Source organism: Myodes glareolus, chromosome 6 (genome assembly GCF_982192425.1).
Source record: "Myodes glareolus chromosome 6, mMyoGla1.1, whole genome shotgun sequence".
Lineage (NCBI taxonomy): Eukaryota > Metazoa > Chordata > Mammalia > Rodentia > Cricetidae > Myodes > Myodes glareolus.
Genome location: NC_142031.1, coordinates 92,248,325 through 92,271,110, shown reverse-complemented (window position 1 = coordinate 92,271,110; position 22,786 = coordinate 92,248,325). Strand labels below are relative to the sequence as shown.

Here is a 22,786-nt window from a genome sequence, read left to right as displayed (position 1 = left end):
AAGTGCTTTTTAAGTTGTCCCTTAAGTACTCTCGTAATGAAGTCCTACCAAGTTATTGTCAGCACCCAGGTCGGGCGCACAGAGAAGCCTAAGCCGTCTCAGTCTGTAGGCTGGAGCGCACTGTGTCCTCCTGTTCTGCTTTGCTGGCTTTTCTCTACATTGCCTCCTATTCACCAGCCTCATCTGCTTTGCTTTGCTTTGGTTGTTTGGTTTTTTTGAGGCAGGGTTTCTCTATGTAGCCCTAGCTGTCTGGAACTCACTCTGTAGACCAGGCTGGCCTCGAACTCACAGAGATCCACCTGCCTCTGCCTCTGCCTCCGAAGTGCTGGGATTAAAGGTGTGTGCTAACATGTCCACATAGTCTCATTAGTTCGAATTTCTTTCAAAAAGAGCTAAGAAAGACATGCATGGAATAAATATGAGGTTTGCAATTCAAGTATGTATGTGAAATACCTTCGTGTGTGTGTGTGTGTGTGTGTGTGTGTATGTAATTTAAAGTGGAAAAGACAATGGGATAAGTGTTATTTTACATGCAGTCCCTAACAACTACCATCACTTGCTCACTTACCATGTAAGTGAGGACCAGGTACAGTGAGGGCATCATCTCATCTGATCCTGCAAGATCCTTAGCACGGATGCTGGATTGTCACAGACCTCACAGCGCAGAGGTTCTATCACATGCTTTGGCTTTATAGCAGGCGCATAGCAGCACTGTATCCTGAAAGCCCAGACTCTGGACTTAGCACCCACATATCCTCAGATCGTATATTACATTCTGGCAGGCAAGGAATTCCCTGTGTTCTTTTGAATTATTGATGGTGACTACATGTAAGTAGTTCCTAAAAACTTTTCAAATTAATAAGTGGTGAGCAGAGGCAGGAAGGAAGGAGAGTAGGAATGGAGTAGCAAACCCAGTAGTTCGCTTGACTCTGAGGCTCCTTTTCTGAGAAATGGCCTGATAAGAAAAGGTCACCTTAGCCAGAGCCTCAATCACTATCTGGACCCATGACCAGCTGAAGAAAGAACAACTTTGGGATGCTTGTGTTGAGGTCAGAGTACAGAGTGTCACCTACATTTGACATCAGTGAACCTGTATCTCCAGGTTGTGTGGATTCACCAGCTTCCCTTTGCTTACTGGGAGTTGCAGCAAGCACGCTGCTCCCGGCTGCATCACAGAGGGAGCCCCTTAGGCCGTCCATAACTGGTGTGTGATCTGAAGTTGATTCTTTCCTAGTTCAGCTCCTAAAGACTGCAATTTCAAAACTTTATTTAGAGGTTTCCCTTGGCTCAGGGCAATGCCAACTGCCCTGTTTAATACATACTGCTTTCAGGGCACACTGTGTGCACATGTAGATGCCCTACTGTGTGATTACTCACTTATTTACACAAAAAAGAATGATATTTTATGCCACAGTTAGGTGTTTTTAATGTTCTCCACAGTACTGTCATGTACGCAGGCATGTAAACTGCCTGGACTGGTTGTTAATGCCATGCAGAACCTAAGGACAGAGAGAAAATTCATTTTATTTTTTTTTTTTTAAAAAAAAAGAAGCAGAAACTTTTCCAGCTGAAGGTAAAATAAGGCCGAGAAGGAAACGGGCTGCTAAGATGTCTGATATGCTTACTAAATAAGGAAATGATAAGTGGCCTATTGGGTGTCAGGTGTGGGAACCACGTAGCGGTGACACCCAGTACAGGAGATAAGAATTGAGAGCCCTTATCTGTGCTCTCATTTTGAGTGGTGGTTGACCCCCCCAGGTGACCTCTGTGACCCAGATGTTCCCCTGGTTCACGCAGAGCTGATGGTTTGCCGACCTTGAAGATTTTGGAGCCAACTCTTGAGTCCATCACTTCCCAAGAGCTAAAAGCTTAGGTCACACTGCTAACGGTGGCCTGCAGAGCCATGTTCCAGTGGCCAGTGAGTGAGTGTGGTGCTTGGATTGGGTGAATTCATTCTCCTCTCCAGGATTTATGTTTCTCTGAAACCAAAGCAAACTCCAATTTTGTCTTAGACCGGGAAGTCAAAGTTCTTTGCAGGTTTTCCGAGCCGAGCACGTGAGGGTCTGTCTCCTTAAACAGAATTTCAGCTTTGTTCTAGCTTTTCCTGTAGTAAGTTAAGGCAGTGCTGTTTGTGGCGCTGTTAGGGGCATTCTGCTGGGCGTCAGGCAGATACAATTCTGTTAATCTAGACTTAAATAAAGTCATATAGCAGGAGAATAAGAAATTCACTGTGTGCCCCCCCACACACACACTAATTCTCTTGATTTAGGATGGAATGTGATTGAACCAGAAAATCAACTGCTTTTCCCCCACCACCTGGCTTTCTTGGATGTCTGTCTTACTTAGGGGCTCCTGGTTCTGACTGGGACACCGTGAGGATCAGACATTAGGCATGTCTTTACCTGTATGGGGTTAGCCAGCCACTTCACCTCAGCATCAGAAATCTCACAGGGTGCTCTCCTGACTCGCTTGGAGGTCTGTGAGCTGTCAGATACACTGTCTTCTTAACATCAGTCTTCACTGTTCTTAGGAGTAGTAGAATTCGTTCTCATGAATGTTGATACGGTTTGAGTCAAACTGCCCTTCGAGTGAGATTTCAACGGACCTGCCAGAAAATTCTGTACCAGGCACATATCTGGGTGGGAATTCCTTGAAACAAGACAAAAATGTTTCCAGCCCCACCTTGCCCACAGTGTTCCTTACTGCACCGTATCTCGCATGATTAAGCTACTGCCCCAGTAGTGGGGAGTCAGGGATAGTTTGGCTGACCCACCCCCAAGAAGGGCAGTGGAGTCCGAGATGCCACAGAGTCACATGTTAGTAACATTCTGCTCTGTTACAGGGGTCAGAACTCAGTTATGGGGGGTACTGCTTTGGTGCCATCCATGCCAAGAATAATAAAATACTCGTAATAGCCTCAGGACTGTTAGGCATGCTGCTTCATCTTTTAACTCTGAATGTCCTGGAAATATATTCCATAAATGGAAATTAAAATATAGCACAGTCTATTTTCTGCTTGTCCAAATAAGGTCATATGTTGGCTGCCACATGACCGTGTATTACCCTAGGTCTTGGGCCTAAGTGCCAGAACATTTCAGGCATAATTTCTTTTGGGGGGGGCACTTTTGGTTTTTCTCTGATAGTTTAAAATACCTTGAGATATGTAAAATAGTATTCAAATATATATGAAATGGATGTAAAAACACCCCTTATCTGACTAAGTATGACTGTAATGGTTTTCACAGTTATACACAGAAACATTATGCACATCCATCCCATGAGTGGCTCTTTCTAGTTGTTCAGTTTCCTGCATGTAATAGTAGCTAAGCAGTTGGGAACCAGCATGTGCAGAAGTCACTTAGCTGGGAAGACACGCTTATCTATCCGTGCTCAGAGCCAAGGCGGCCTCTGCTGCTGCATTTCTACACGTGTGGGCCTTTTCCTTTGCACTTGATTTGAGTGACACCACCAGGGTCATCAAAACTTGGAACTACAAATGACGGTGGTCCGTAAACTCCTAAATTTCCCGGTGCCTAAATCATTTAAAATGCCTGGGAGTTGATGCTCAGGCTCTGCCTCTGAGTTCCCAGGTCTAGTCGTTGTGGCCACTCACTGAATGTGTCCTGGCTGAAGCAGCATGCAGCAATAGTTTCTGTTCCTGCTGTCCACCCCCCATACCATAAAGGGTATTATTGCTAAGGAGCCTCGTGGTTTTCTCAGGAAGATAATAATTGCATCTAATAGATCAGACCTGGCCTGCTAATTTTCATGTAATCAACAGAAGCAGGAAAACATAGTCTGGAATGCGAACTATGTGAATGAAAAATATTTAGTCATTCTCGAAATGATAGGAATGTTTTTCCAGCAAGCTTAAATAAACACAATCTCTTTTGAGACTGCATTAGACTTTTTTTGGAGAAGAGACAACTCTTAGGCAACCAAACAGAAGTTAATGAAGGTTTTTAGGAGGCATGCCCTGCAGAAAGGGCTCGGAGACTGACAGCAAGATTCCATCGCTCTCACAGCGCAGCTCTGCAGTGAGAGAGCCTTTGTCAGCAGAGCAGGACTTGACACTTTCCCTAGCAGCCACGGTTCCCTCATCGGCGACATTGTGCTTTACTGACAATGGTGTCTTATGACCTTCTCACTTTTAGAATCCCCACCTTCATCTGCCACTACAGCTCGCTGGGAAGGACTGCCCCTGGCTTGTCTCTATTGAAAGCAACCAGAGCTCTCTTCCTGGGGTCATGGTTACTCATTGCCATCAGTCCTGCAAGACCTGGTTATCTAAGGAAATTACTTTTGAGCCTAGCAGCACTTCCATGGTCAAGTGTTCCTGCGTTCAGAATAATTATGCAAGCAGTGTGTACGCTTGTTCCAGGAATATTTTTTTGACGCCTCTCTTTTGAGACTTACTTGCACACTTGCCCATCCTGTGGACTGCCCTCCGCTTTGCATACTCCTGTCTCTGAAGGTTTACTAGACTTTCTGAAAGAGTTGTATCGTTCGTGTCAGAGTCTGGGGAGACGCACAGGTGGCCTAGCTTGGTAAAGCTGTTCAGAAAAAGTGAAAAGTGACAGTCAAATAAAGGTACTTAATCTTCTGTGGCACAGTCGTTTGTTCGGAAAAACTGAATACAAGTTTCAAATAGAACTTTTAGCCTGAGCAGCATTTCAGCACAAACATCTGGCCATGGGAAGTGGGTCCCTTTTACCAGTAGTGCTTATTTGTAAGTACAATCCCTGACTTTTCGTTTAAAAGCGAACCAGTTCACCTACTATGAGGCCTAAGGGCATGGACTAAAATGGGTGCAGATGTTTCCTTCAACATGATTTCAAGTAAATTAGACCGAGATAATTTGCCTATAGAAAGAACCTTTGGAATAGTTTCTTTGAAACAGTGATCAATATAACTTAGTTTTTAATAATTTAAGCCTCTGCTTCCATTTATAACTATCCTGTTTGTTTCAAGCTGTTTCCAGAAACATTCTTCAGTGTACCTTCCAAGAACAAAATTATTTCACATCATCCAGGGGTCTCTGTTTGAGAAACAGGATCCAATCCCCGGGAGACATCTCCAAGGCTTTAGTGGTGTGCTTTATCTGAATTCTAAATAAAAAAAAAAAATCGATGAAATTTTTGTTGTGGCACAGTTGTACAGTGATAGGGTCAGGTGGAAGGGAAAGGAGTGTCTCCTAAAGAAGGTATTTTTCTGTCTGTGGATGTGGTTCAGTGGCTGCCAGGATGGTGAGAACAGCATCAATCTACACACCAACCACTCAGACGTTCCCAGCATGTACGCCAAGTCTGGGGGCTGGACTTGTCGGTTGATTCAAGTTGAGTGAGGTTTTGTTATTGTTGTTTGTTTGTTTTAGTTTGAGTTGATCTTACACACTTTGGCCAAATAGTGATTTGCTCTTTGATTTTACTCTTGCATCTGAGAGATCTCCCCGATTCAGCAGGGTGATTTGAAACAGAGCCCTCATTGGGCATTCAAACCCTTTGACGCTATAGTTTATGCTAAGTACCTGTCAGAAATAAGATTTGTCAAAAGGACTCCTGATCCTGTTGTGTACCAGTATTAAATAATCTAAAAAAAAAAAAAATCCTTCGTCTGTGTGGACTCTTGATAGTCTTGTAGTACTTGGGGTCTGTTTTCCCCATTGTCTGTTGGAGCACATTCAAGAGTTATTCATAAAGCACCTCCTCACCTAACACCAGAGCTCACAAAGTGTGTTCTGAGAGCTGATCTCATTTGTGGCTGTGCCTCCTTCTTCTCTACTTAAGATGAGATTCTCTTAGATTCTCTCTAAGAACTTAACCTCCTGTACGTGGTGTGTATGATGTTTTGCCTTCATGTTTGTGTGCCCACTCTGTGTGCCTTTGGATCCCCTAGAACTGCTGCTCCAGACAGATGTGGGCCAAAGTGTGGGTGCTGGGAATTGAACCTAGGTCCTCTACAAGGGCAGTACATGCTCTTCACTGCCGAGCCTCCTCTCCAGCTCGCCTGTGCCTGGATTCTTAAAAACATATTCACCCCTACTGTCCTTGGAATCTATGTCGACTCAATTGTAGCGTCCTATGAGTTCTGTTTGTGAGTGTTTGTGTTTCGGTGTCCCCTGAGAACCTGATCCTGGACTGTGCAGCAGGACATATAGTGGAAAAACTGAAGATCTTTTGTCCTTGTTGGATACCTGTTGTCTTGCATAACAACTCTTTAAACAGTTTAGAGACTCTGTTAGTGAAGCTGTCAGTTTAAGATGGCGTTGGGCTTTGCATGTTCAGCGGGATCAACCGACTCAAATCTCCTCAAAACCATGAAATCATCATTATTTCCAAAATCCAGGTTTTTCAAAGATTCCACGGAGCTGGATAAATTCCAGCTTCCTTTAATCAGGGTGGGGGCTCCACAGCCATGGAACCAGGAGTGAAACCATTATTCTTTGGGTGAAATGCTCTGATACTTAGTCATAAAGCCACCAGTGGAGCGTCCTCTCACACTGACATAAGCTTGAGATCACTGGCCTGCTGAAACCGAGATCCAAAAGACAGTTTTTTAAAGCTGGGCTTCCCACATCTTGTTTTCACTTGAGAATTACTGAACTATTCACAAAGATCCTGAAATGGCTTACATGGCACTGAGATGAGTTTGGCCTTGTCCCTACAGATCTGTTAAGGCCCACATCATGAGAGGAAGACCAGGGACAGCCAGGCATATCCCATTGTTTCAGCTCACCGGATGAGCTGCCGACTAAGAGATTTTTCTTCTCTTTGAGACACCATGGATGTAGTCAGACTGGGGAACAATGACCTCAGTCTGCCACTCAGCAAAGGTGAAAGGCGCCAGTGGCTGGTCACTAACATGGTCCAAAGCTTACCAGACCATATCAAAAGACATCACAGAGCCAGCCACATCCCGGATACTTTTCTTGTTATTGGTAGAGATACAAAGTGATGCTTAAGTTACAATGGGCAGGGTTGAGATTGTGAAAACAGCTGTCATGCCACTTGCCAGCTGCCCTCCTGAGGTCTCTCTCATTAATTAATTTATCTGTGACCAGGTCAAGCAGCATTGACCCTGCTGCAGTCATTAAAACATTGCAGCAACACGTGTTGTTGGTGTAACACATGGCTTGACTCCTGTGTGCTGTCCCACGCTGTAACCTTACAGAAACATCGTGAGATGGGGAGAATGACTGCCCCCATCTTACGGAAGCACAAGAGGTCCATGTCACATAATGAGAGCTAATAATGACTGGCACAAGGACTCAAACTATGGGTTCCTGCCCCCAAATCCATGAGTTTGGCACTGCTTCCCTCTAGACTCACAGTCAAAGAGAGTGTGGGAATGTGAGGGACTGAGACGGTGAATGACAAAGCCCCTGACAGCCACGCTAAGAGTCAAAAGCTGTCCTTGTCCCTGGCTGCACTGTCACTGTTGAGGCCCAGCAAGTGTTGCTCTGACCTCTGGCTTGGCTTTTGATCTCCACTTCTTTTCCGGAGTCCCTGCCTAGAATTCTGACCTGGCTGACTAAACTGTCGGGAATACTGACTGTTTGTTGCTTCTGCTTGTTTGGTGGTTGCTTCCTTCTTCTGTTCTCCTCCCCGTGAATAACTCTCGGCCTGGAAGCCTGCCTGCTTCCCCTAACTCTCTCCATCTCCTCATGCAAACTTCAGAACACTTGCCATCTGGTCTTAACTATTCCTTTTCTCCCTCTGAATCCCACTTGTCTGTCGTCGATCAGATCATAAGTGTGCTGAGCGGCCGACAAAGATGCCCATACTTCCTCCGGTGCAGCATGAGTTCCTGTCAGGAATATCCTCAGACAGTATACTGCTGGGCAACACCAAGAAAAGGAGCAGCCCCTGAACAACTGGGTCGGAACTGGGTTCCAACCTCGTGTTAAGAATGTGGGCATGAGCTCGTTAGCAGGGCTCTGTGCACTCTGCATTTTTCAGCCGAAGGTAGAGGCGAACTTATCGGGAACCCAGGCGCCCTTCCTGAGTATCACATGACGTGAGCAGTTTCAGTTTTCATGAGTTTTCAATATAAAAAGTGTGCTGAACTCACAGCAGCCCTCAGATCCTCCCCCCTGCCTCAGTGGCTCTCACTTATTAAGTACCTATCACGTTCAAGAGGTGAACTTGCTGAGAGACTTAAAGGCCAAAAAAGACTAAGATGACCAGGGACAGTTCAGATGCACGCCCTTTCTTGTCAGGGAGTAAATCCCTACTTGAGGTCTGTAGATGTTGTCTGTCCTCCCTGTCCAGTCAGTAATTCAAGATGCAATCCAGACAACATGTTGAGGGCTGAAGTTACAAACAGTGAGTGAGGCATCGTTCCTCAAGTGAGATCCCCTGCTTCTTCCCCGGCCCTCAGCCATTTCCCAACAGATGGATTGAGATTATCAGAATCTGGCTGATTCACCCAGTTGCCTGTATGTAATGTCTCTATTACAGTGTGCACACACATGTTATATGCCGTGTAGCATATTGTCAGTTAAAAGGTGCCAGGATACGTTTTCTTTGAAAATGAACAGTGGGAAGACTATCAGACTAATGTAAAAGGTCTAGATTATTCTTGGAACCCAGAGATACATTTTTGAGTTATTTCAACCAAGTTAATGGAAATGGTTTCCCCACTCTGTATAGAAATTTCTTTTTAATTCTCTTTTGTGATCACTTAATAATAATCTTATAATCATACTACTGTCTTTCCCTATTAAATATGAGGTTGGTAAAGGAAGAAAAATATGTCCAATGGCCAAGATTCTTTTGAAAAAACATACAAAGTTAATGCGGGTCTAAAATAAATAGATCGTTGTTTCTCTATCTGACCACAAAATAATACAGATCTTGGGAACATTTTCACACTATTCATTTTAAAATAAAACAGAGAAAGTGCTCGCAGATGAGTGCTACAGAAACCACAGGGACGTAGGTGTTGTTATGAGAAATATATACAAAGGGGAAAGGGATCACTCGGTGTGGAGTGGCTGGAGGAATTTGAAAACTCCAAATGCCAATTTTTTTCCATGACTTAATGAGACTTTCTTAAGTACACAAAAATATTCCATGGAAACTCCCACTTCCAGATTAGGGAATTTCTGTACCCTGGGCTCCCTCCGCCTCTTTCATGTTGTTCTCTACATTAATAGAGTTTCCTCTCTATCTTCATTTGGGAAAATTTTAACTTCACTCTGCGTCTCTTCCCAGCCTGGGGTTATGTTGACAAGTTGGTGATTTATTTGAGTGGCACCGTGGCTAGAGAGGGGTCACATCTGTGAAGCAGCTATGGCAACAGAGTGCCACATGAAGATGCAGTAAGTCAGAGAAGCCGCCCTCCAGTTCTGTCTTGGCCAACTTAATCTCCAGTTTTATAGCCCCAGTTGGGCTCCCTCTAACACGGAGGGGTGGTGCTGGAGGGGGCCTGATAGATTTAGCCACTGGCCTGCCATGTAAAGTGAGAGAAGCTCTGGAACCTCCCCATTCATTGACTATTCGTGTGGCTTAAGCAGCCCCAGCCAAAAGAAAAACATAGCTTAAGGAAGAGAGTGCCTGAATTAAGTCTGGAAAGAGAGCATAATTGTTCATTTTTGTCTCTCATAATCAAATAAGCAGGCCTGGGAATTTACCGAGAAAAGTTATGTAAAACATGCAGAGCATAATTTAAGCCCAAAAGGAGAAGGACTCTGAGAAAGGAGAGGCAGAAATGAGGTTCATTTATCTTAGTGCTCCGACTTGAAATTTCTTGCGCTGCTAAGAGAATGTAAGACTGCTCTTAAAAAGTTCTTTTCCTAGGAATTTGTCTATAGTTAGGTTTTTCCAGAAAAATCGTTTCTTAGTATATGGGTGTGTGCGAACAGGAAGTCCCAGGAGTCAAGGGCCTTGCTGGACAGCTGCTGTTAGCAGCGGGGATGTGGAGGCTCCAACCTTGCTGCTCTTCCTGAGCTTAGCTCCACAAGGCAGCTCTTCAGTAGACCCTCCAAATCTAGAACCGATTAATTATCCCTGACAGAGGCAATGCTGCAGTCAACCTAGGGGGCGGGCTCTGTGTGCCATGTGCAGTTGTAATTATAACATCTTCATTCACCCATGCCTGCGCTGCTAATGAGCCTTCCCAGGGCTGCTAATCAGGAAGAGTGCCTTGCTCATATCTCAGTGGAGATAATTCATGTTATTTGTAACACAGAACCAGCTCCCAGTCATCGAGGTAATGAGAAGACCCTTACAGGTCCATTCAAAACTGCAGGCTCAGTAGAGTAAAAGATAAAACAAAACCACCCGTTAACCTTCTCGTTTGCACTAACATACCTGGAAAGTAAGCACCGGTAATTTTACTGGGTGTATTAGAAATAGATTAGTATGATGATTAGCACACATGATTCCCAACATGGAAGGGGGTCAGAATGTCAGAATGCATGCTTTTTCTATCTTATTCTTCTTCCAGAGTCATGAAACTTTATGGTGGGCATGACTATTGCAAAGATTTAAATTAGCGTCTTTCAGGGAAGCATTTGAGTTCTTCCTTTGACCTTCTCTAGCTTCTGATTTGGAGAATTCTCCATGAAAGAAAATAACGAGAAAGTAGAGAGATTTTTGTTGTTGTTTCCAAGACAGTGTTTCTCTGTGAAGATCTGGCTGTCCTGGAACTCACTTGGTGGCCAGACTGGCCTTGCACTAACAAAGATCTGCCTGCCTCTACCTCCCAAGTGCTGGAACTAAAGGTGTGTGCTACCACGCCTGGCTGAGATTAGAGTAACTTAACATATTATAAAACCTAAGTGATCAAATCATTTATTTTATGTTGTATTGCTGCGGCCTTAGAGTTTGAACCATGCTTAAACTTTGTATTTTGATCAAATTCAGCATAATCACAATGTCTTAACTTCTCAACTGGGTAGATAACGTTCCTAGGAGATGCTAAAAGTGTTGGTAGTTTGCAGACACACAGTGTCTGGGGCTAATTCCAAAAATATATTAATATTTTTCTGAAAATACTTTTTCTAAGTTTGTGAACCTTCTTAGGATATGAAAACCTCTAAGTCTGAAGTAATTATAAAAAAAAGCAAAATTACCATATACATTAATTTATACATTTGCATAATATGAAAAGCTTCCTCCCAGACTTCCGGCCTCTCAGACTCAGCTGAGACAAAAATTAGTGGCTGAATATCTGCACCCCTGACACAGTCCCAACAGTTGTTCTAAAACTGTTTCTCCCCGACAGTTTAGGGTGCTCAGGAAGTCTTTTAAAAAGTCACTGAGGAAAACACATCAGGTTGAGGAGAGCGATGATTCCCACCCAGTGGCAGTGTAGGAAACAGAAACTGGATGTAGACTTGACAAACACTCACTTTTTGTTCTTTGTTGCTTCTAGGCTCAGAAACCATTTCTAGAATTCTTCTCCACAAAGAAGCTGTTCCAGGGTTCCCTTTAGAAATGGTTGTAGACAAAGGCAATGACTTCCTGCTCTTTCCAGCCTTCTTCCTCCCCTGGTTCTACACTAGATGAGATGGACTTTCAGGGTGATCCTGTAAGCATCAGTTCGTTGGATTACCCCTTGCCAAAACCTGCCTCGTGCAAGCTTTTTCCTACTCTCACAGAGGAGACAGGAGACACTTAACCATCTCCTTTGCAATAGGTCTACTGATATCTCTCTACCCATCAGTAGACATCATATACAGGGAAAGCTCCAGAAGTCTTACCTGGACCTCTGTTCAGCCCAGCTCTGTTATCTAAACATGCCGAGGGCAGAGGACTACCATTACCCTTCTAGAAGGCTTGGACTATCTGATACATGGTTTCAACATCATACCCTCCCATCATCCAGGAACACAGAATGTAGAGTATACCAGGCCAAGGCCCATTAGATATTTGCCATATCCCAAGGGCTGCGATGACCACTAATGGAAAGGATGGACTAATAACCGTATCGAGCACACAAACTCCAGGATATTGTGTCTCTGAGCCAAGAAAAAAATGCATGTTTCACATATTTCACTAATACATTCTCGGTACACAGTTATAGTTCAATACTCTTCAAAAACATTTCTTTTATACTAAGAACTTACCTAGATTAAAACCTAGTTCAGCATGCTCTGAAATGTCTCGCTTCAGAGTTCGTTATTCAGAATAAAGAATTGGACTTCCACTTTCTTAACCATATTTCCTTAGTCAAAAGACAAAAGAAAAGAAAGAAATTGCCTTGGCATAGTAACAGGACCAGTTCTGAGATTGCAAATTAATATGTTGGGTGGAAGGCAGACTCCGGTTGATGATAGCAGGGTTTTTTTTGTGTCCCGTTTATGGTTGGATGTTTTTGTTGTAAGGATTTGATAGAAATGGAATTATTGTATAGGCTCACATGCAAGGAACTGAGCACGCTAATGTTCGGGGAGTGCTGGAAGGCAATATTCTGTGACTCCAGATAAAATAGTGAAAGACAGCTAGTCGCCTGCCCATGTATCTATTAAAATTCAACAGTTATTCCAGGGACATAGAGAGACAGCAGCGAAGACACAAGACACAGATTACCACCCAAAAAGCTTCTAAACTTCGCTCCGGTTTGTGTTTGAATAGAAATGATATACTTATTTGGTAAAGGTAATAAAATGAGGTGCCAGATATTAAGGTGGCTCATAAAAATTAAGTGTCAAAGGTTACTGTATCACAATAAATATTGTTGGGTTCAGCTTCATCTACTGAGCGGAAATTGAGTCACTCCCGAGTAAACTGACAGTTTTCAAAAAATAAACGATTTATTGAGTTTCTCTGTTTTTTCATATTAACTATTGACTTTGCAATGTATATACTTGCCAGTATTTTCCATCTAATGCAGGGAAAAGGAAGAATGGAAAATGTGAACTTTAGAAGCATACAATAATACTTTACCTCTTGCATATGACCATGTTGTCTGAGGTCTTCAAGACATTCATCCGGAATGGCTTACTCTACCTAAGCCATTTTAAATGGACATTTTAGACTCTGTACATACTCAGCAACCTTTCTGTACATTTTAAGTTTCATTTGTCCAGCTGAACAAAAGGTTGTTGTGCTGGATGCTGTAGGTGAACACGTTGAACATATCCCCTGCTCTGGATAAAACATGGGGTCCTTAAGTCAGTTGTGTTCAGATCCTCAAACATCCCGGTCTGCATTCTTCTTTCACTTCCTCGCCTCGGGTCAGACTCCCGAGCCTATCCACTAATCATATACTATGCACCAGATGCTAGCTTATGCATCACTATTGAGGAGCAGTACCTTTGTGGACTTGGAAAACATGTTCTCTTACCACACCCCTAGAACTCAGTACACAAGTAAAACCCCGTCCCTTCCTGGGACTGTTACATGTTCTTCAGTGACGCTGCTCCTCCCAAATATATTTCCCATACTATATTTCCTGAAAGTTCACATCTCAAATGTCAGGAACGAATACAAGGATCTGGTGTAAATATGCACAAGATGTTTTTTTACCCGCTAGCTGTCTGCTGAAGCAGCGTCTGTGGAGTTCAGAGTCTGCCCCCAGTCATTGGTCTGTTAACTCTCTAGAATATAACACTCTTTCCTCGCTGGGGTAATCTTTAATGTGGTTCACTTAGAGCTGATACATGTTCTCCTTTCTGTTTTACACTTACACAGTTAGAATAATTTTGAGATAACACTGGCAGTCTTGTGGTTGAGGGCCGGAACAGAACCATTATTTGGGGATGACAAACGAGAGTGGTGACTTTAAGAAGTTTGGAAACTAGAGATGGTCGTCGTAAATTTTAAGAGAATGCGGGACAGAAGTATCCCTGCATCTGAAGCAGTGTGTCTTAAAACTTGCTTAAATTCTACTCTTTGGTGTTTACAGTTGCCTACCAGAAAGACTTTAGTCATTGAAGGAAAAGAGAACTTTAATGCCAGCGGGAAGTTTGTATAAAAATCTTAGGAAGTTACCCTTTAATAAACCACGTTACAGTAGAAGTGGAGAAAGCATGATCCCCTCCTCCTGGCCTCTTTCCCCAGGAGAATGCTGGTGGGAACATCTTGTGAACAGGTCAATGTTGTTTCCTACATCCAAAGAGTTGAATCACTGGCCCATCTTAGGAGGCAAATAAAAATGTAGAACCCCTGATTGTAACAGCGGTCACAAATATTTTGGTCTGTCTTCCTTAGTAATGGGAGAGGAAACTTGAGAAGACAGTGTGGACGAATGGATAGCGTGTTGAAAGGCAGGCTAGGAACCGCTGCACCCTTCTATTCCCCCTGCTGCTGGTTTGCTCTGTAAACCTAGATAAGCCACTTCGCTCTGCATCTCACATTTTCCATCTACAAAAATGTACGTCGAGACCTTCTGTACTTGGCCACTTCACAAAGATATCATGAGAAAAGCCTTGCTTTGAAGAAGTTCAGGCATCTTTGGGTTGACAAGATGATGTGTAAGGACAGCGGTGTCTCTGTTTCTTTTGGCAGTGCTGTTCCTACTGCCCATAGCATTCCATAAACGTCTCTTCCCAGTGTACCGCAGAGCAGGTACCATCAGTGTAGCTGTGTACTGCACTGGTGTCAAGAGAGCTTCTAAAGCCCAGATGTGAATCGTAGGTCTACCACCTGATCCGGCAGTGGCCATGAACAAATCAAGGTCCTCAGTTTTCTCGTGTGTTGCAAGAGGATAACGGTACCAGCCACCCCAGCTGAGGGCGGTGAAGCTTCACGGTACTTGCAATCAGCACATGTACAAAACAGAAACAAATATATATCTTATGCCAGAGGATGCACTTAGTGTCCAGAGTAGCTCTTCCTTTCTTAGAATGGCAGAGAAAGGGAAGCGCCCTCCCATGGTAGATTCCTCCAGAATGGAAGCTGGTCCTTGCTGCTCATTGGTTACGTCTCACTTTGACTCTCTCACAAGGCTCTGGTTGCAGGGCGTAAGCCCTTAGCCACTGATATCCATTCATATCATCTGTCATAAGTGATAGAGTCAGAAAAGAAACTCGACTGTTATTCTCAAAAACATAGCTGGTCTATTAATTTTTAAAAATGCTAACATAAAGGAGAGGTACTGTGGAATGGTGAGGAATTGACAAGTGACAGTTATGACTTGCTCATTCTAAATGGTACACATATTTAGATGAGCTAGGGAGATGGCTTGCTGGTTGGTAGCATGTTTGCCATACAAACATAAGGACCTTAGTGTAATTGCCAGCACCTATTTAAAAAATGACATAAAGAAAAGAAAAAGGCCAGGGGAAGTGTGTGCATCTATAACTCCAACTCTGGGAAGACCGAGACAGAAGACAGATCCTGGGCAAGCAATCTCTGCAGCTCATTGACCATCAAGTTTAGTGGCATCAGTGAGCTCCAATGAGAGACCCTGCCTCAAAAAATGAAGTAGTGAATGATCAAGGAAGATAAGATAACCAACGTTAATCTCCAGCATGCATGTCCACAAATGTGTACACCTGTCCCGCGCTACCGTCTCGCCCGCAAGAACGACGCAGGACACTTAGGATCCTTCTGCAGAAAAGCTTTAATGCGTCTTGAGAGAGAGAGAGCATAAGCTTCCAAAGCAGAGACCCAGAATGAGGGAACCCATCCCTTATATAGGAAACAGTCACTCTTGGATTGGTCCGCTGCCCATCAACCCAGATGACGCCTCGGGAGTAGGCAGGGACGCAGCAGTAGAAAGTTACCAAGCACATGCGCATTATAGTCCCACTGTCTCTGCTTCCCCAATGCTGGGATTAAAGGCATGTGCTACAACACCTTGAACTCACAGAGATCTGCCTGTCTCTGCCTCCCAGGCATTGGGACCAAAGGCGTGTACTACCACACCTTGAGGTCACAGAGGTCAATCTGCTTCTGCCTCCCAGGCATCGGGACTAAAGGCGTGTACCACCACACCTTGAGGTCACAGAGGTCAATCTCTACCTCTGTCCCTTGAAGCAATGGAGAATGTGGTTGTGGTCCTCCACATACACCTACACACACACACACACACACACACACACACACACGCTCAAAACAAAACTTTACAACTATGTAGACAGCGATGGAAGAACATAAGCAACGTTGACCTCTGGCCTCTACATGTAGACATGCACCCATGCACATATGTGCTGTAGACTACAAACATACATGCATATAGCATACACTTACAATACATGAACTCAGAAAAAAAATCAGGAAGAAATAGAATAATGGGTACATTTAAGTAGCTTATTTTAGCTTCACTTGTCTGGTTTCTATAGTGAAGACCTGCCAGAAAATGTTGTTTGAGGGGAGCAAAAAGGGCACAGACTGCTGAACTACAGGACAGCTCTATGGTAGAGTGCTCACCTCACATCTGTGGAGCGGCAGGGAAGTCACTCCACAAGGCAGCTCTGTGATAGAGTGCTCGCCTCACATCTGTGGCGTCCTGCTTTTCGCACCCACTAGGAAAAATAAAAGTGAAATATTCACATTATCAAAGACTCTGAATAAAAATACCGTTGTGTGAGTTAATGACAGTACAGTATTGTAAAAGTTTCGGATTTGAGGAGAACTATGGATGGGATTTTTGTACTTACTGTAGTGTGGGATTTCGGAGATTGAATGCTATCTACAAGGTAATAACATGTTTCATTGATTCTTTTTTTCTTCTTTTCATGTCATTAGAACCAACCTACATCACAATTGATCCACCTGCGTGTGGGGAGTTATCAAACTGCACGCTGAAGGAGAAGGACTGCATTTATGGCTTCAAACTGGATCACAATGGCTGTCGAACCTGTCAGTGCAAAAACAGTAAGTAGACAGATGGGTTTTCCCCCTGAGGCCTAATAGGATCTTGTCAAAGCATATTATATGATTGAATATCTTTTTCACTCCTGTTCAGACATCGCCTTGACAGCCTGAAAGAAAGGGGGTGGTGATAGGCTTAGCATAAACAGTTTTGCAGTCATTTAGGGAATACCCTGCTCTGTCTTATAGTTCCCATCTGGATTTCACTGTGTTCGTTTTCATGTGGGGCTTGGTAGCTCCTTGCGGCTGGTGTTGGAGAGGCGTTTGCAGCCCTGAGTGGCTCGGGAGTGCAGCCTCATTGCCTAAGTGGGCAACCTAGAGCACCCTCGCCGTGGTCATCCAGTGACCCAGAACACACGTATTTTTCCCTTTCTGTACATGGCAGCCAGAATCCTTTAAAAAAAAAAAAACAAAACAAAACAAAAAACAAAATGGTGCTTCACTGGGGACCTGGGGAGATGGCTCAGTGAGGGAGGACTTGCTGCGAAAGCATAAGGCCAGAGTTCGGTTCCCTGGCAGCCATGTAAAAGTTGGGTGTGGTGGCATGCACCTGTGACCCCAGTCCCGGGGATTTGGGGTTGTGACAGACGGACAGACAGACAGACAGACAGACAAGAGGATCCATGGAGCTTGCTGATTAGTCAGTCTAGACAAAATGAGTTGTAGGTTCCCTGAGAGACCGTATCTCAAAAATAAGGTGAAAAGTGATAGAGAAGACACACATATGCCCACACACATATGCACACAAAGACAGACAGATAGAGTAGACAGGCTGACGCATACACATATTGAGAGCGAGCTTATTAAGAACTTAAGAGCTTGTTCGTTTTATTGACCCCAGAGCCGTGACCTCTGAAACTAGGCAGAATATAATACATTTCTCCCACAGGGGAAAATACATCCCACACGTGTTAGAACAGTTTTGAATTCTCTTAATTCCTCAACCAGAATATGCATCCAAAGTCCCCTTCTCCATCACCTAGGTGGCATGCTTTCTAGAACTTGGTCTTTTCTGCCTCTGACACACAGGCTGGCATTGTCTTTATCTAAAATGTGCCTGAGAAACAAACGAAACCAGACTCCAGAATTTAGTCTGAATTCAGTGCTGTTTCTCGCGTGTGTTTGCATTAGCGCTTTGCTTGCACATTGTGGGTTGGTAGTGAGCTTATAAGCAGCCAGTGCCCCTAAGTATTTTTAGGTTAGCTGCTGTTAGGTGCTTATCTGTTCTATGTTAAGATGTTGCAGTTTTTGAATTCTATTAACGTAGGGCCAAATATAAAAAATTATGCTAATAGTTTCAAGCCGTTTTCCAAGTAGATGAATTTTTTTTTAATCTTGATAGTGTGATCTTATGCCCTGTGCCTCCCAGCTTATGGTAAATAAGTACAACTTACATGTCCTCCTAAATCGCTGAATTAAGATAAATTAAACTGCAGAGAAACAAGGACAGAACCCAATAGCTCAAAAGCACTTTCCTGTGTCGTGACGTTGAATGTTGTCTCCAGTCCTCAAATGGCGCATGCCAGCTCTGGCCCCACAAGGTCTTGGCACACATTCTTGCAGTCCTGTCTGAATTCAAGGCTCATTGCACCCACCAGATTCCTTCACGGACAACTCTGATTTTCAAAATAAACCAAAGCTGGTAGGCAACCATTGTTCTTCCTAGACTTACTTTAAGGTACTTTGGAATCCTCTGCCTTTTTTGAGTGACATTTGGCCTATTTTATGAAATCTTTCCCTACCATCTCTGATCTCTCCCAAACACAGACAATGATTCTATAATAAGCAACTTCTCTGTGGGCTTCGGGGTATAATTATCCTGGGCTTAGAGGCTTGGACTGCCTGAGAGTGAGAACGTATACTTCCTGGGGTATCAGCTCTCTTGGTTTAAGGTGCCTCTTAACTGTAACAAGTCAACATTTGTGCCAGTATCTCTGATGAATGGTAAAATGCAGTCTAGGAGTTGAATAGTGCCATGTACTCCAGGTCCACATGACCGCCATGCCCTCTGCATGGTGGGTTACTGCTTCCAGGGTTTAGAAGCCCGACATACTGGCGGTTGTTGCAGTCTTAGGGTTTCAGGTGAGCCTCCGCCGCCTGGGGTGGTCCTGCCTTCCTGCACCTGCTTCTGTACCCTGTAAGGATCAGCCCCTGTTGTGTGCATGTCTGCCTCTGAGACGTTCCTTGGGAAAGCCAAGTCTGCTGGGGAATTGCCTTGGCAGCCTCGTGTGTTTACATAAATCACCAACCTTGTCTTCCTAACACCACGATAATTGGTAGTTGTGTCATGAAGTGTTTACACTGCAGCCTCCCGGAGCCTCTCGAGCTACACGTTCTTTCTCTGTATGGGATCAGACCTAGGGTTTTTTTTTTTTTTTTTCCCTGAACTTCTATGAAACCTAAAAATACAGAATCGCGTTCACCCGCTGCCTCGCTTGCTCTTTACCTGGGCTTTGTTACAAAGTTTTGGCCACCCAGCCACAACCATGGCAGGTTCCTGTCACTCCACTGAACCCGAAGAAGCGGCTTCCCGCGTTTGTCACTGAGGCAACCGAAAGACTGTTGTGGCCAGGCTTTCAAGCTGGAGGCTGAGGAAGCTGCCTGCATGCGCTCTGCCCTCTGTAGTCTGAAGCTCTCAGCGGCATCGCTATAAACACTGCTTGCCATGAACTTCCTTTTCTTTTACATTTAGGAAGAGATATATACAGGAGAATGTTGTATTTTGTGCCTATGATTTTTTTTACATAAAAGTGTTACATTCGGTGCTTGCAAATTTTACTTACTTTTAAGAAATATCCAGTCTTTCCTTCACCACCTGCCGTGGTCCAGGTAATGTGTTAATGTTCGGACCACCATGGTGAACGGAACATGTGACATGAGGGGAAATCTCCAGTGCTGGAATTTACAAGAGTAACTCCCTCCAGAACACTTTACTGAAGATTCAAGCTTTCGGTCACACGGCAGTAGGGGGTCCCTGACTTCTGTCAGGGCATGCTCAGTTCTCCATCTTTGCTCTACAGTGAGCGGCTCGATGAAGAAGCAGAGACACTTCAGGATCAGGGATGCCTCTGGATTTAGGGCTGTCTGATCCCGTCAGACATCCATCTCACCACACTGAGCTGCCTGGCCCTGGCTTGGTCTTGGCAGTCCACTCACCGCCCCCCTAAACCTAAGGCTTAAAACTGAAGTTACCAGCTTGTCTGATCGCACAAGTCGATGCATGAATTTTGTCTCCGCCTCTCTGCTTCTGTGAGCCCTCCTTATGCTTCTGAGTCAGAGCAGACTACATCAGAGGGATTGGGAGGAGTGGCTTTACTCTGTGTCCTCATCTATAGAGGACGGACACCAGGACCTAAGTACTGGGGTATTTTGAGGACTAAGGGAACGAATGCCAAGCGACTTTTATTAGCTGGCAAATGGTAGCTGTTTGCTCCACACACCAGCTGTTCGTACCATCCGCTTCAGCCCAAGCTTGCTAACGTGGGAAGTGCCCAGCCCCCTCCTCCTCGGTCCTCACCTACCTGCCTGTAGATCTTCTGGTCCTTTCAGGACACACCCATCTACAACCAACCTGCCACTTGCGCATTTGTGCCTCACCTTCTTCCTCTTCTTGGTTGTACTGAAATAGTTCCCTATAGTCACGGAGGGCACATGGTTTCTTTCCCCATTGTAGCAGCTTAGTTTGTACTGATCTGGACCGAAATTCTCCCTTACATTATCTTTTTCCTGCATCCTATTAAAACCTTTTATATCCAGTAGTCCGAACTACTTACCTAAGTTTCTTTTGGACATTATACCTAACTCCTGTTGGCATCAAGATTTCTTAAAACAGGGCCTGAGAAGATGGCTCAGTGGGTAGAGTACCTGATACACAAGCATGAGAACATGAGGTCGGGTCTGCAGCACCTACACAGAAGGCTAGCCACAGTGTACAGTCCCTGTGCCTTGCCATTCTTTATCACTTTCTCTTGCATGACAATTGCTTCCATCAATTAGAAAGCCTTTTAGGTTACAGAAAACTCATAATGCCTAAAAATAGTAGCATCAGGAGGCCACCTGTGTTCCGTAATTGCCGTAAGCCGTACGCTAAAACTGTAAACAGACAAACTTATAAGCCCCTCCTCCTGATCTGTCTGTTTGTTTGATAGTACATTTCCCTTAAGGACAGTCTGTCATTGATAAGCACGGATCTAGGACTACCATCCAGTCTTTTTGTGTTCTCTGTTTCAGAACTGCAGCTTGGTTATTGTTGTTGTTGTTGTTTTGAGATGTTTAACAAATGACAATGTTTTAAAAACTCTTCCGTATTATCAGAGGAAGCTTGACCAAGTTGTTACTCCTCTACCAATGGAGCACTACCTGGTGGAAAGAGGATAAAGAAAGTTGATAAATGCGTTCATTCCATAGTTAGCTATCGCCGCATGCTAAATACCATAGGCCCTGGCCTGAGGACGGAGAGAGGAACTGCCCTAGGACGCTCTGGGTTTCTTTTGTTGTGGAGGAGAACTGAGCTAGTCAAGGCTAGAGGCTGCAGATGAATGGACCCAGAGTGGATGAATGGCTCGAAATTGCATCTCAAGCCTACTTTCTCATGCTTGTGGATGTCCTGTGTCTTTGTCAAGTGCTGCAGATCTTCTTTTCAAAGCCAGCCTGGGTTCACATGTTGGCTGCCTTCCCATTGCTGTGGCCAAATGCCTGAAAGAATTGACTTCTATAGAAGAAGCTTTGTTTTAGCTCACAGATTCCAAGGTTTGGGTCTGTTGATGGTTGGACCTGTCCTTCGGGTTTATGACCAGTCAAGTCCATTATGGTTAGAAAACTTGGAACCTTATGGTGGGCAGCAAGAAAGAGAGGAACAGGGGAAGGAAACAGTTAACACATCCACTGTAAGAACATGTGCCTAGTGCTCTATTATCTCTCCCCTAGTCCTACACATGAAAGGAATGCAACAGACGGACCACTGAGCTCTGGACACTCCGGCCTTTGGGTTCCTTTCGAACCCTAACACAGGGATAAACTAAAGACAAATATAATTTTTAAAATACATTAAATTTGGTGATGCTTGCATAGCAGTTCAGGGTGAGCCGAGAGTATTCTAGATCAAGAACTGTGGAACGGGTTCGTTTTTACAGACTAGAAACACAAAACCAAGTGTCTCTAAACTCCAAAGCTTTGAGAAAATCATTCTCCAAGAATGCTGACACCGCAAGCTCTAGACGTGCTTTTAAACCATCTATTCCCTGACACAATCCACTGGGTGTCGTGATGGTGAATCTGTTATAATAGGAAAACCGGATCAGCTCAGCAGAGATTTCTGTGTCGGGACAGACTCATGTTTCCGAGGGTCTCGTCCTGCTTTCGCCATTCCTGCCTCCAAGTCGTATGATTACAAATTTTAAATGAGCCACTTAGACTTTCTCTTTTAAGGACTCAGATTGGCATTCGGTTGCCTCACAGTGTAATGCGGACCCACGAGGTTACACTAAATACGTGTAATGAAAAGTTTCCGGCAGTGACGAAGTAGGCAATCCTGCCATTGATCACGTTCTCCTCTATAAACGACAGCAAATTGCATTTGGAAGGAATGTTAAGATTCACAAAAGAGTCTACCATAGAAGTGTTTATGTAATGCGCAGATCCATTTCACCTATCAATTATAGCTAATGTTCAATTTCAGGCTATAAGACTCGACTGTGGGACGGGATAAACATGTGGCTTGGTTAGTGACTTGTGCTTTAATGCAGTGTTTGCACATCAGGGATGCCCAGATAAAACGGCAGTTCATTCACCAGCCTCACGACAATAGACCACGTTCCTCATCACACCAGTCGCTAGAGCAGCATCAAGTATTGCCATTCCCACCATGCCAGCTTCCTTCCTTGTGGCCCATGTTCTTTCGAATCCTGCCTTTAATTTAGATGGGTCTCAAATTGCTCTTCCATCCCGAGGTGCGTTTACCCCGCCTTGACATTGTTACTTTCTCTGGTTTTCTGTTAAACTGTGCCACCTTCTCAAATGGC

At 44.2% G+C, this 22,786-nt stretch overlaps 1 protein-coding gene across 4 annotated transcripts in view; it reads left to right on the top strand.

Annotated features, from left to right (window-relative positions):
* Positions 1-22,786, top strand: part of Crim1 (cysteine rich transmembrane BMP regulator 1) — a 176,697-nt gene that overhangs the window by 120,133 nt on the left and 33,778 nt on the right. For all 4 annotated transcript variants that reach the window (XM_085691022.2, XM_085691024.2, XM_085691023.2 and 1 more), the window contains one exon: positions 16,641-16,769. In XM_085691022.2, the coding sequence (XP_085547148.2) occupies positions 16,641-16,769 (129 nt within the window). The remainder of the gene's footprint in view (positions 1-16,640; positions 16,770-22,786) is intronic.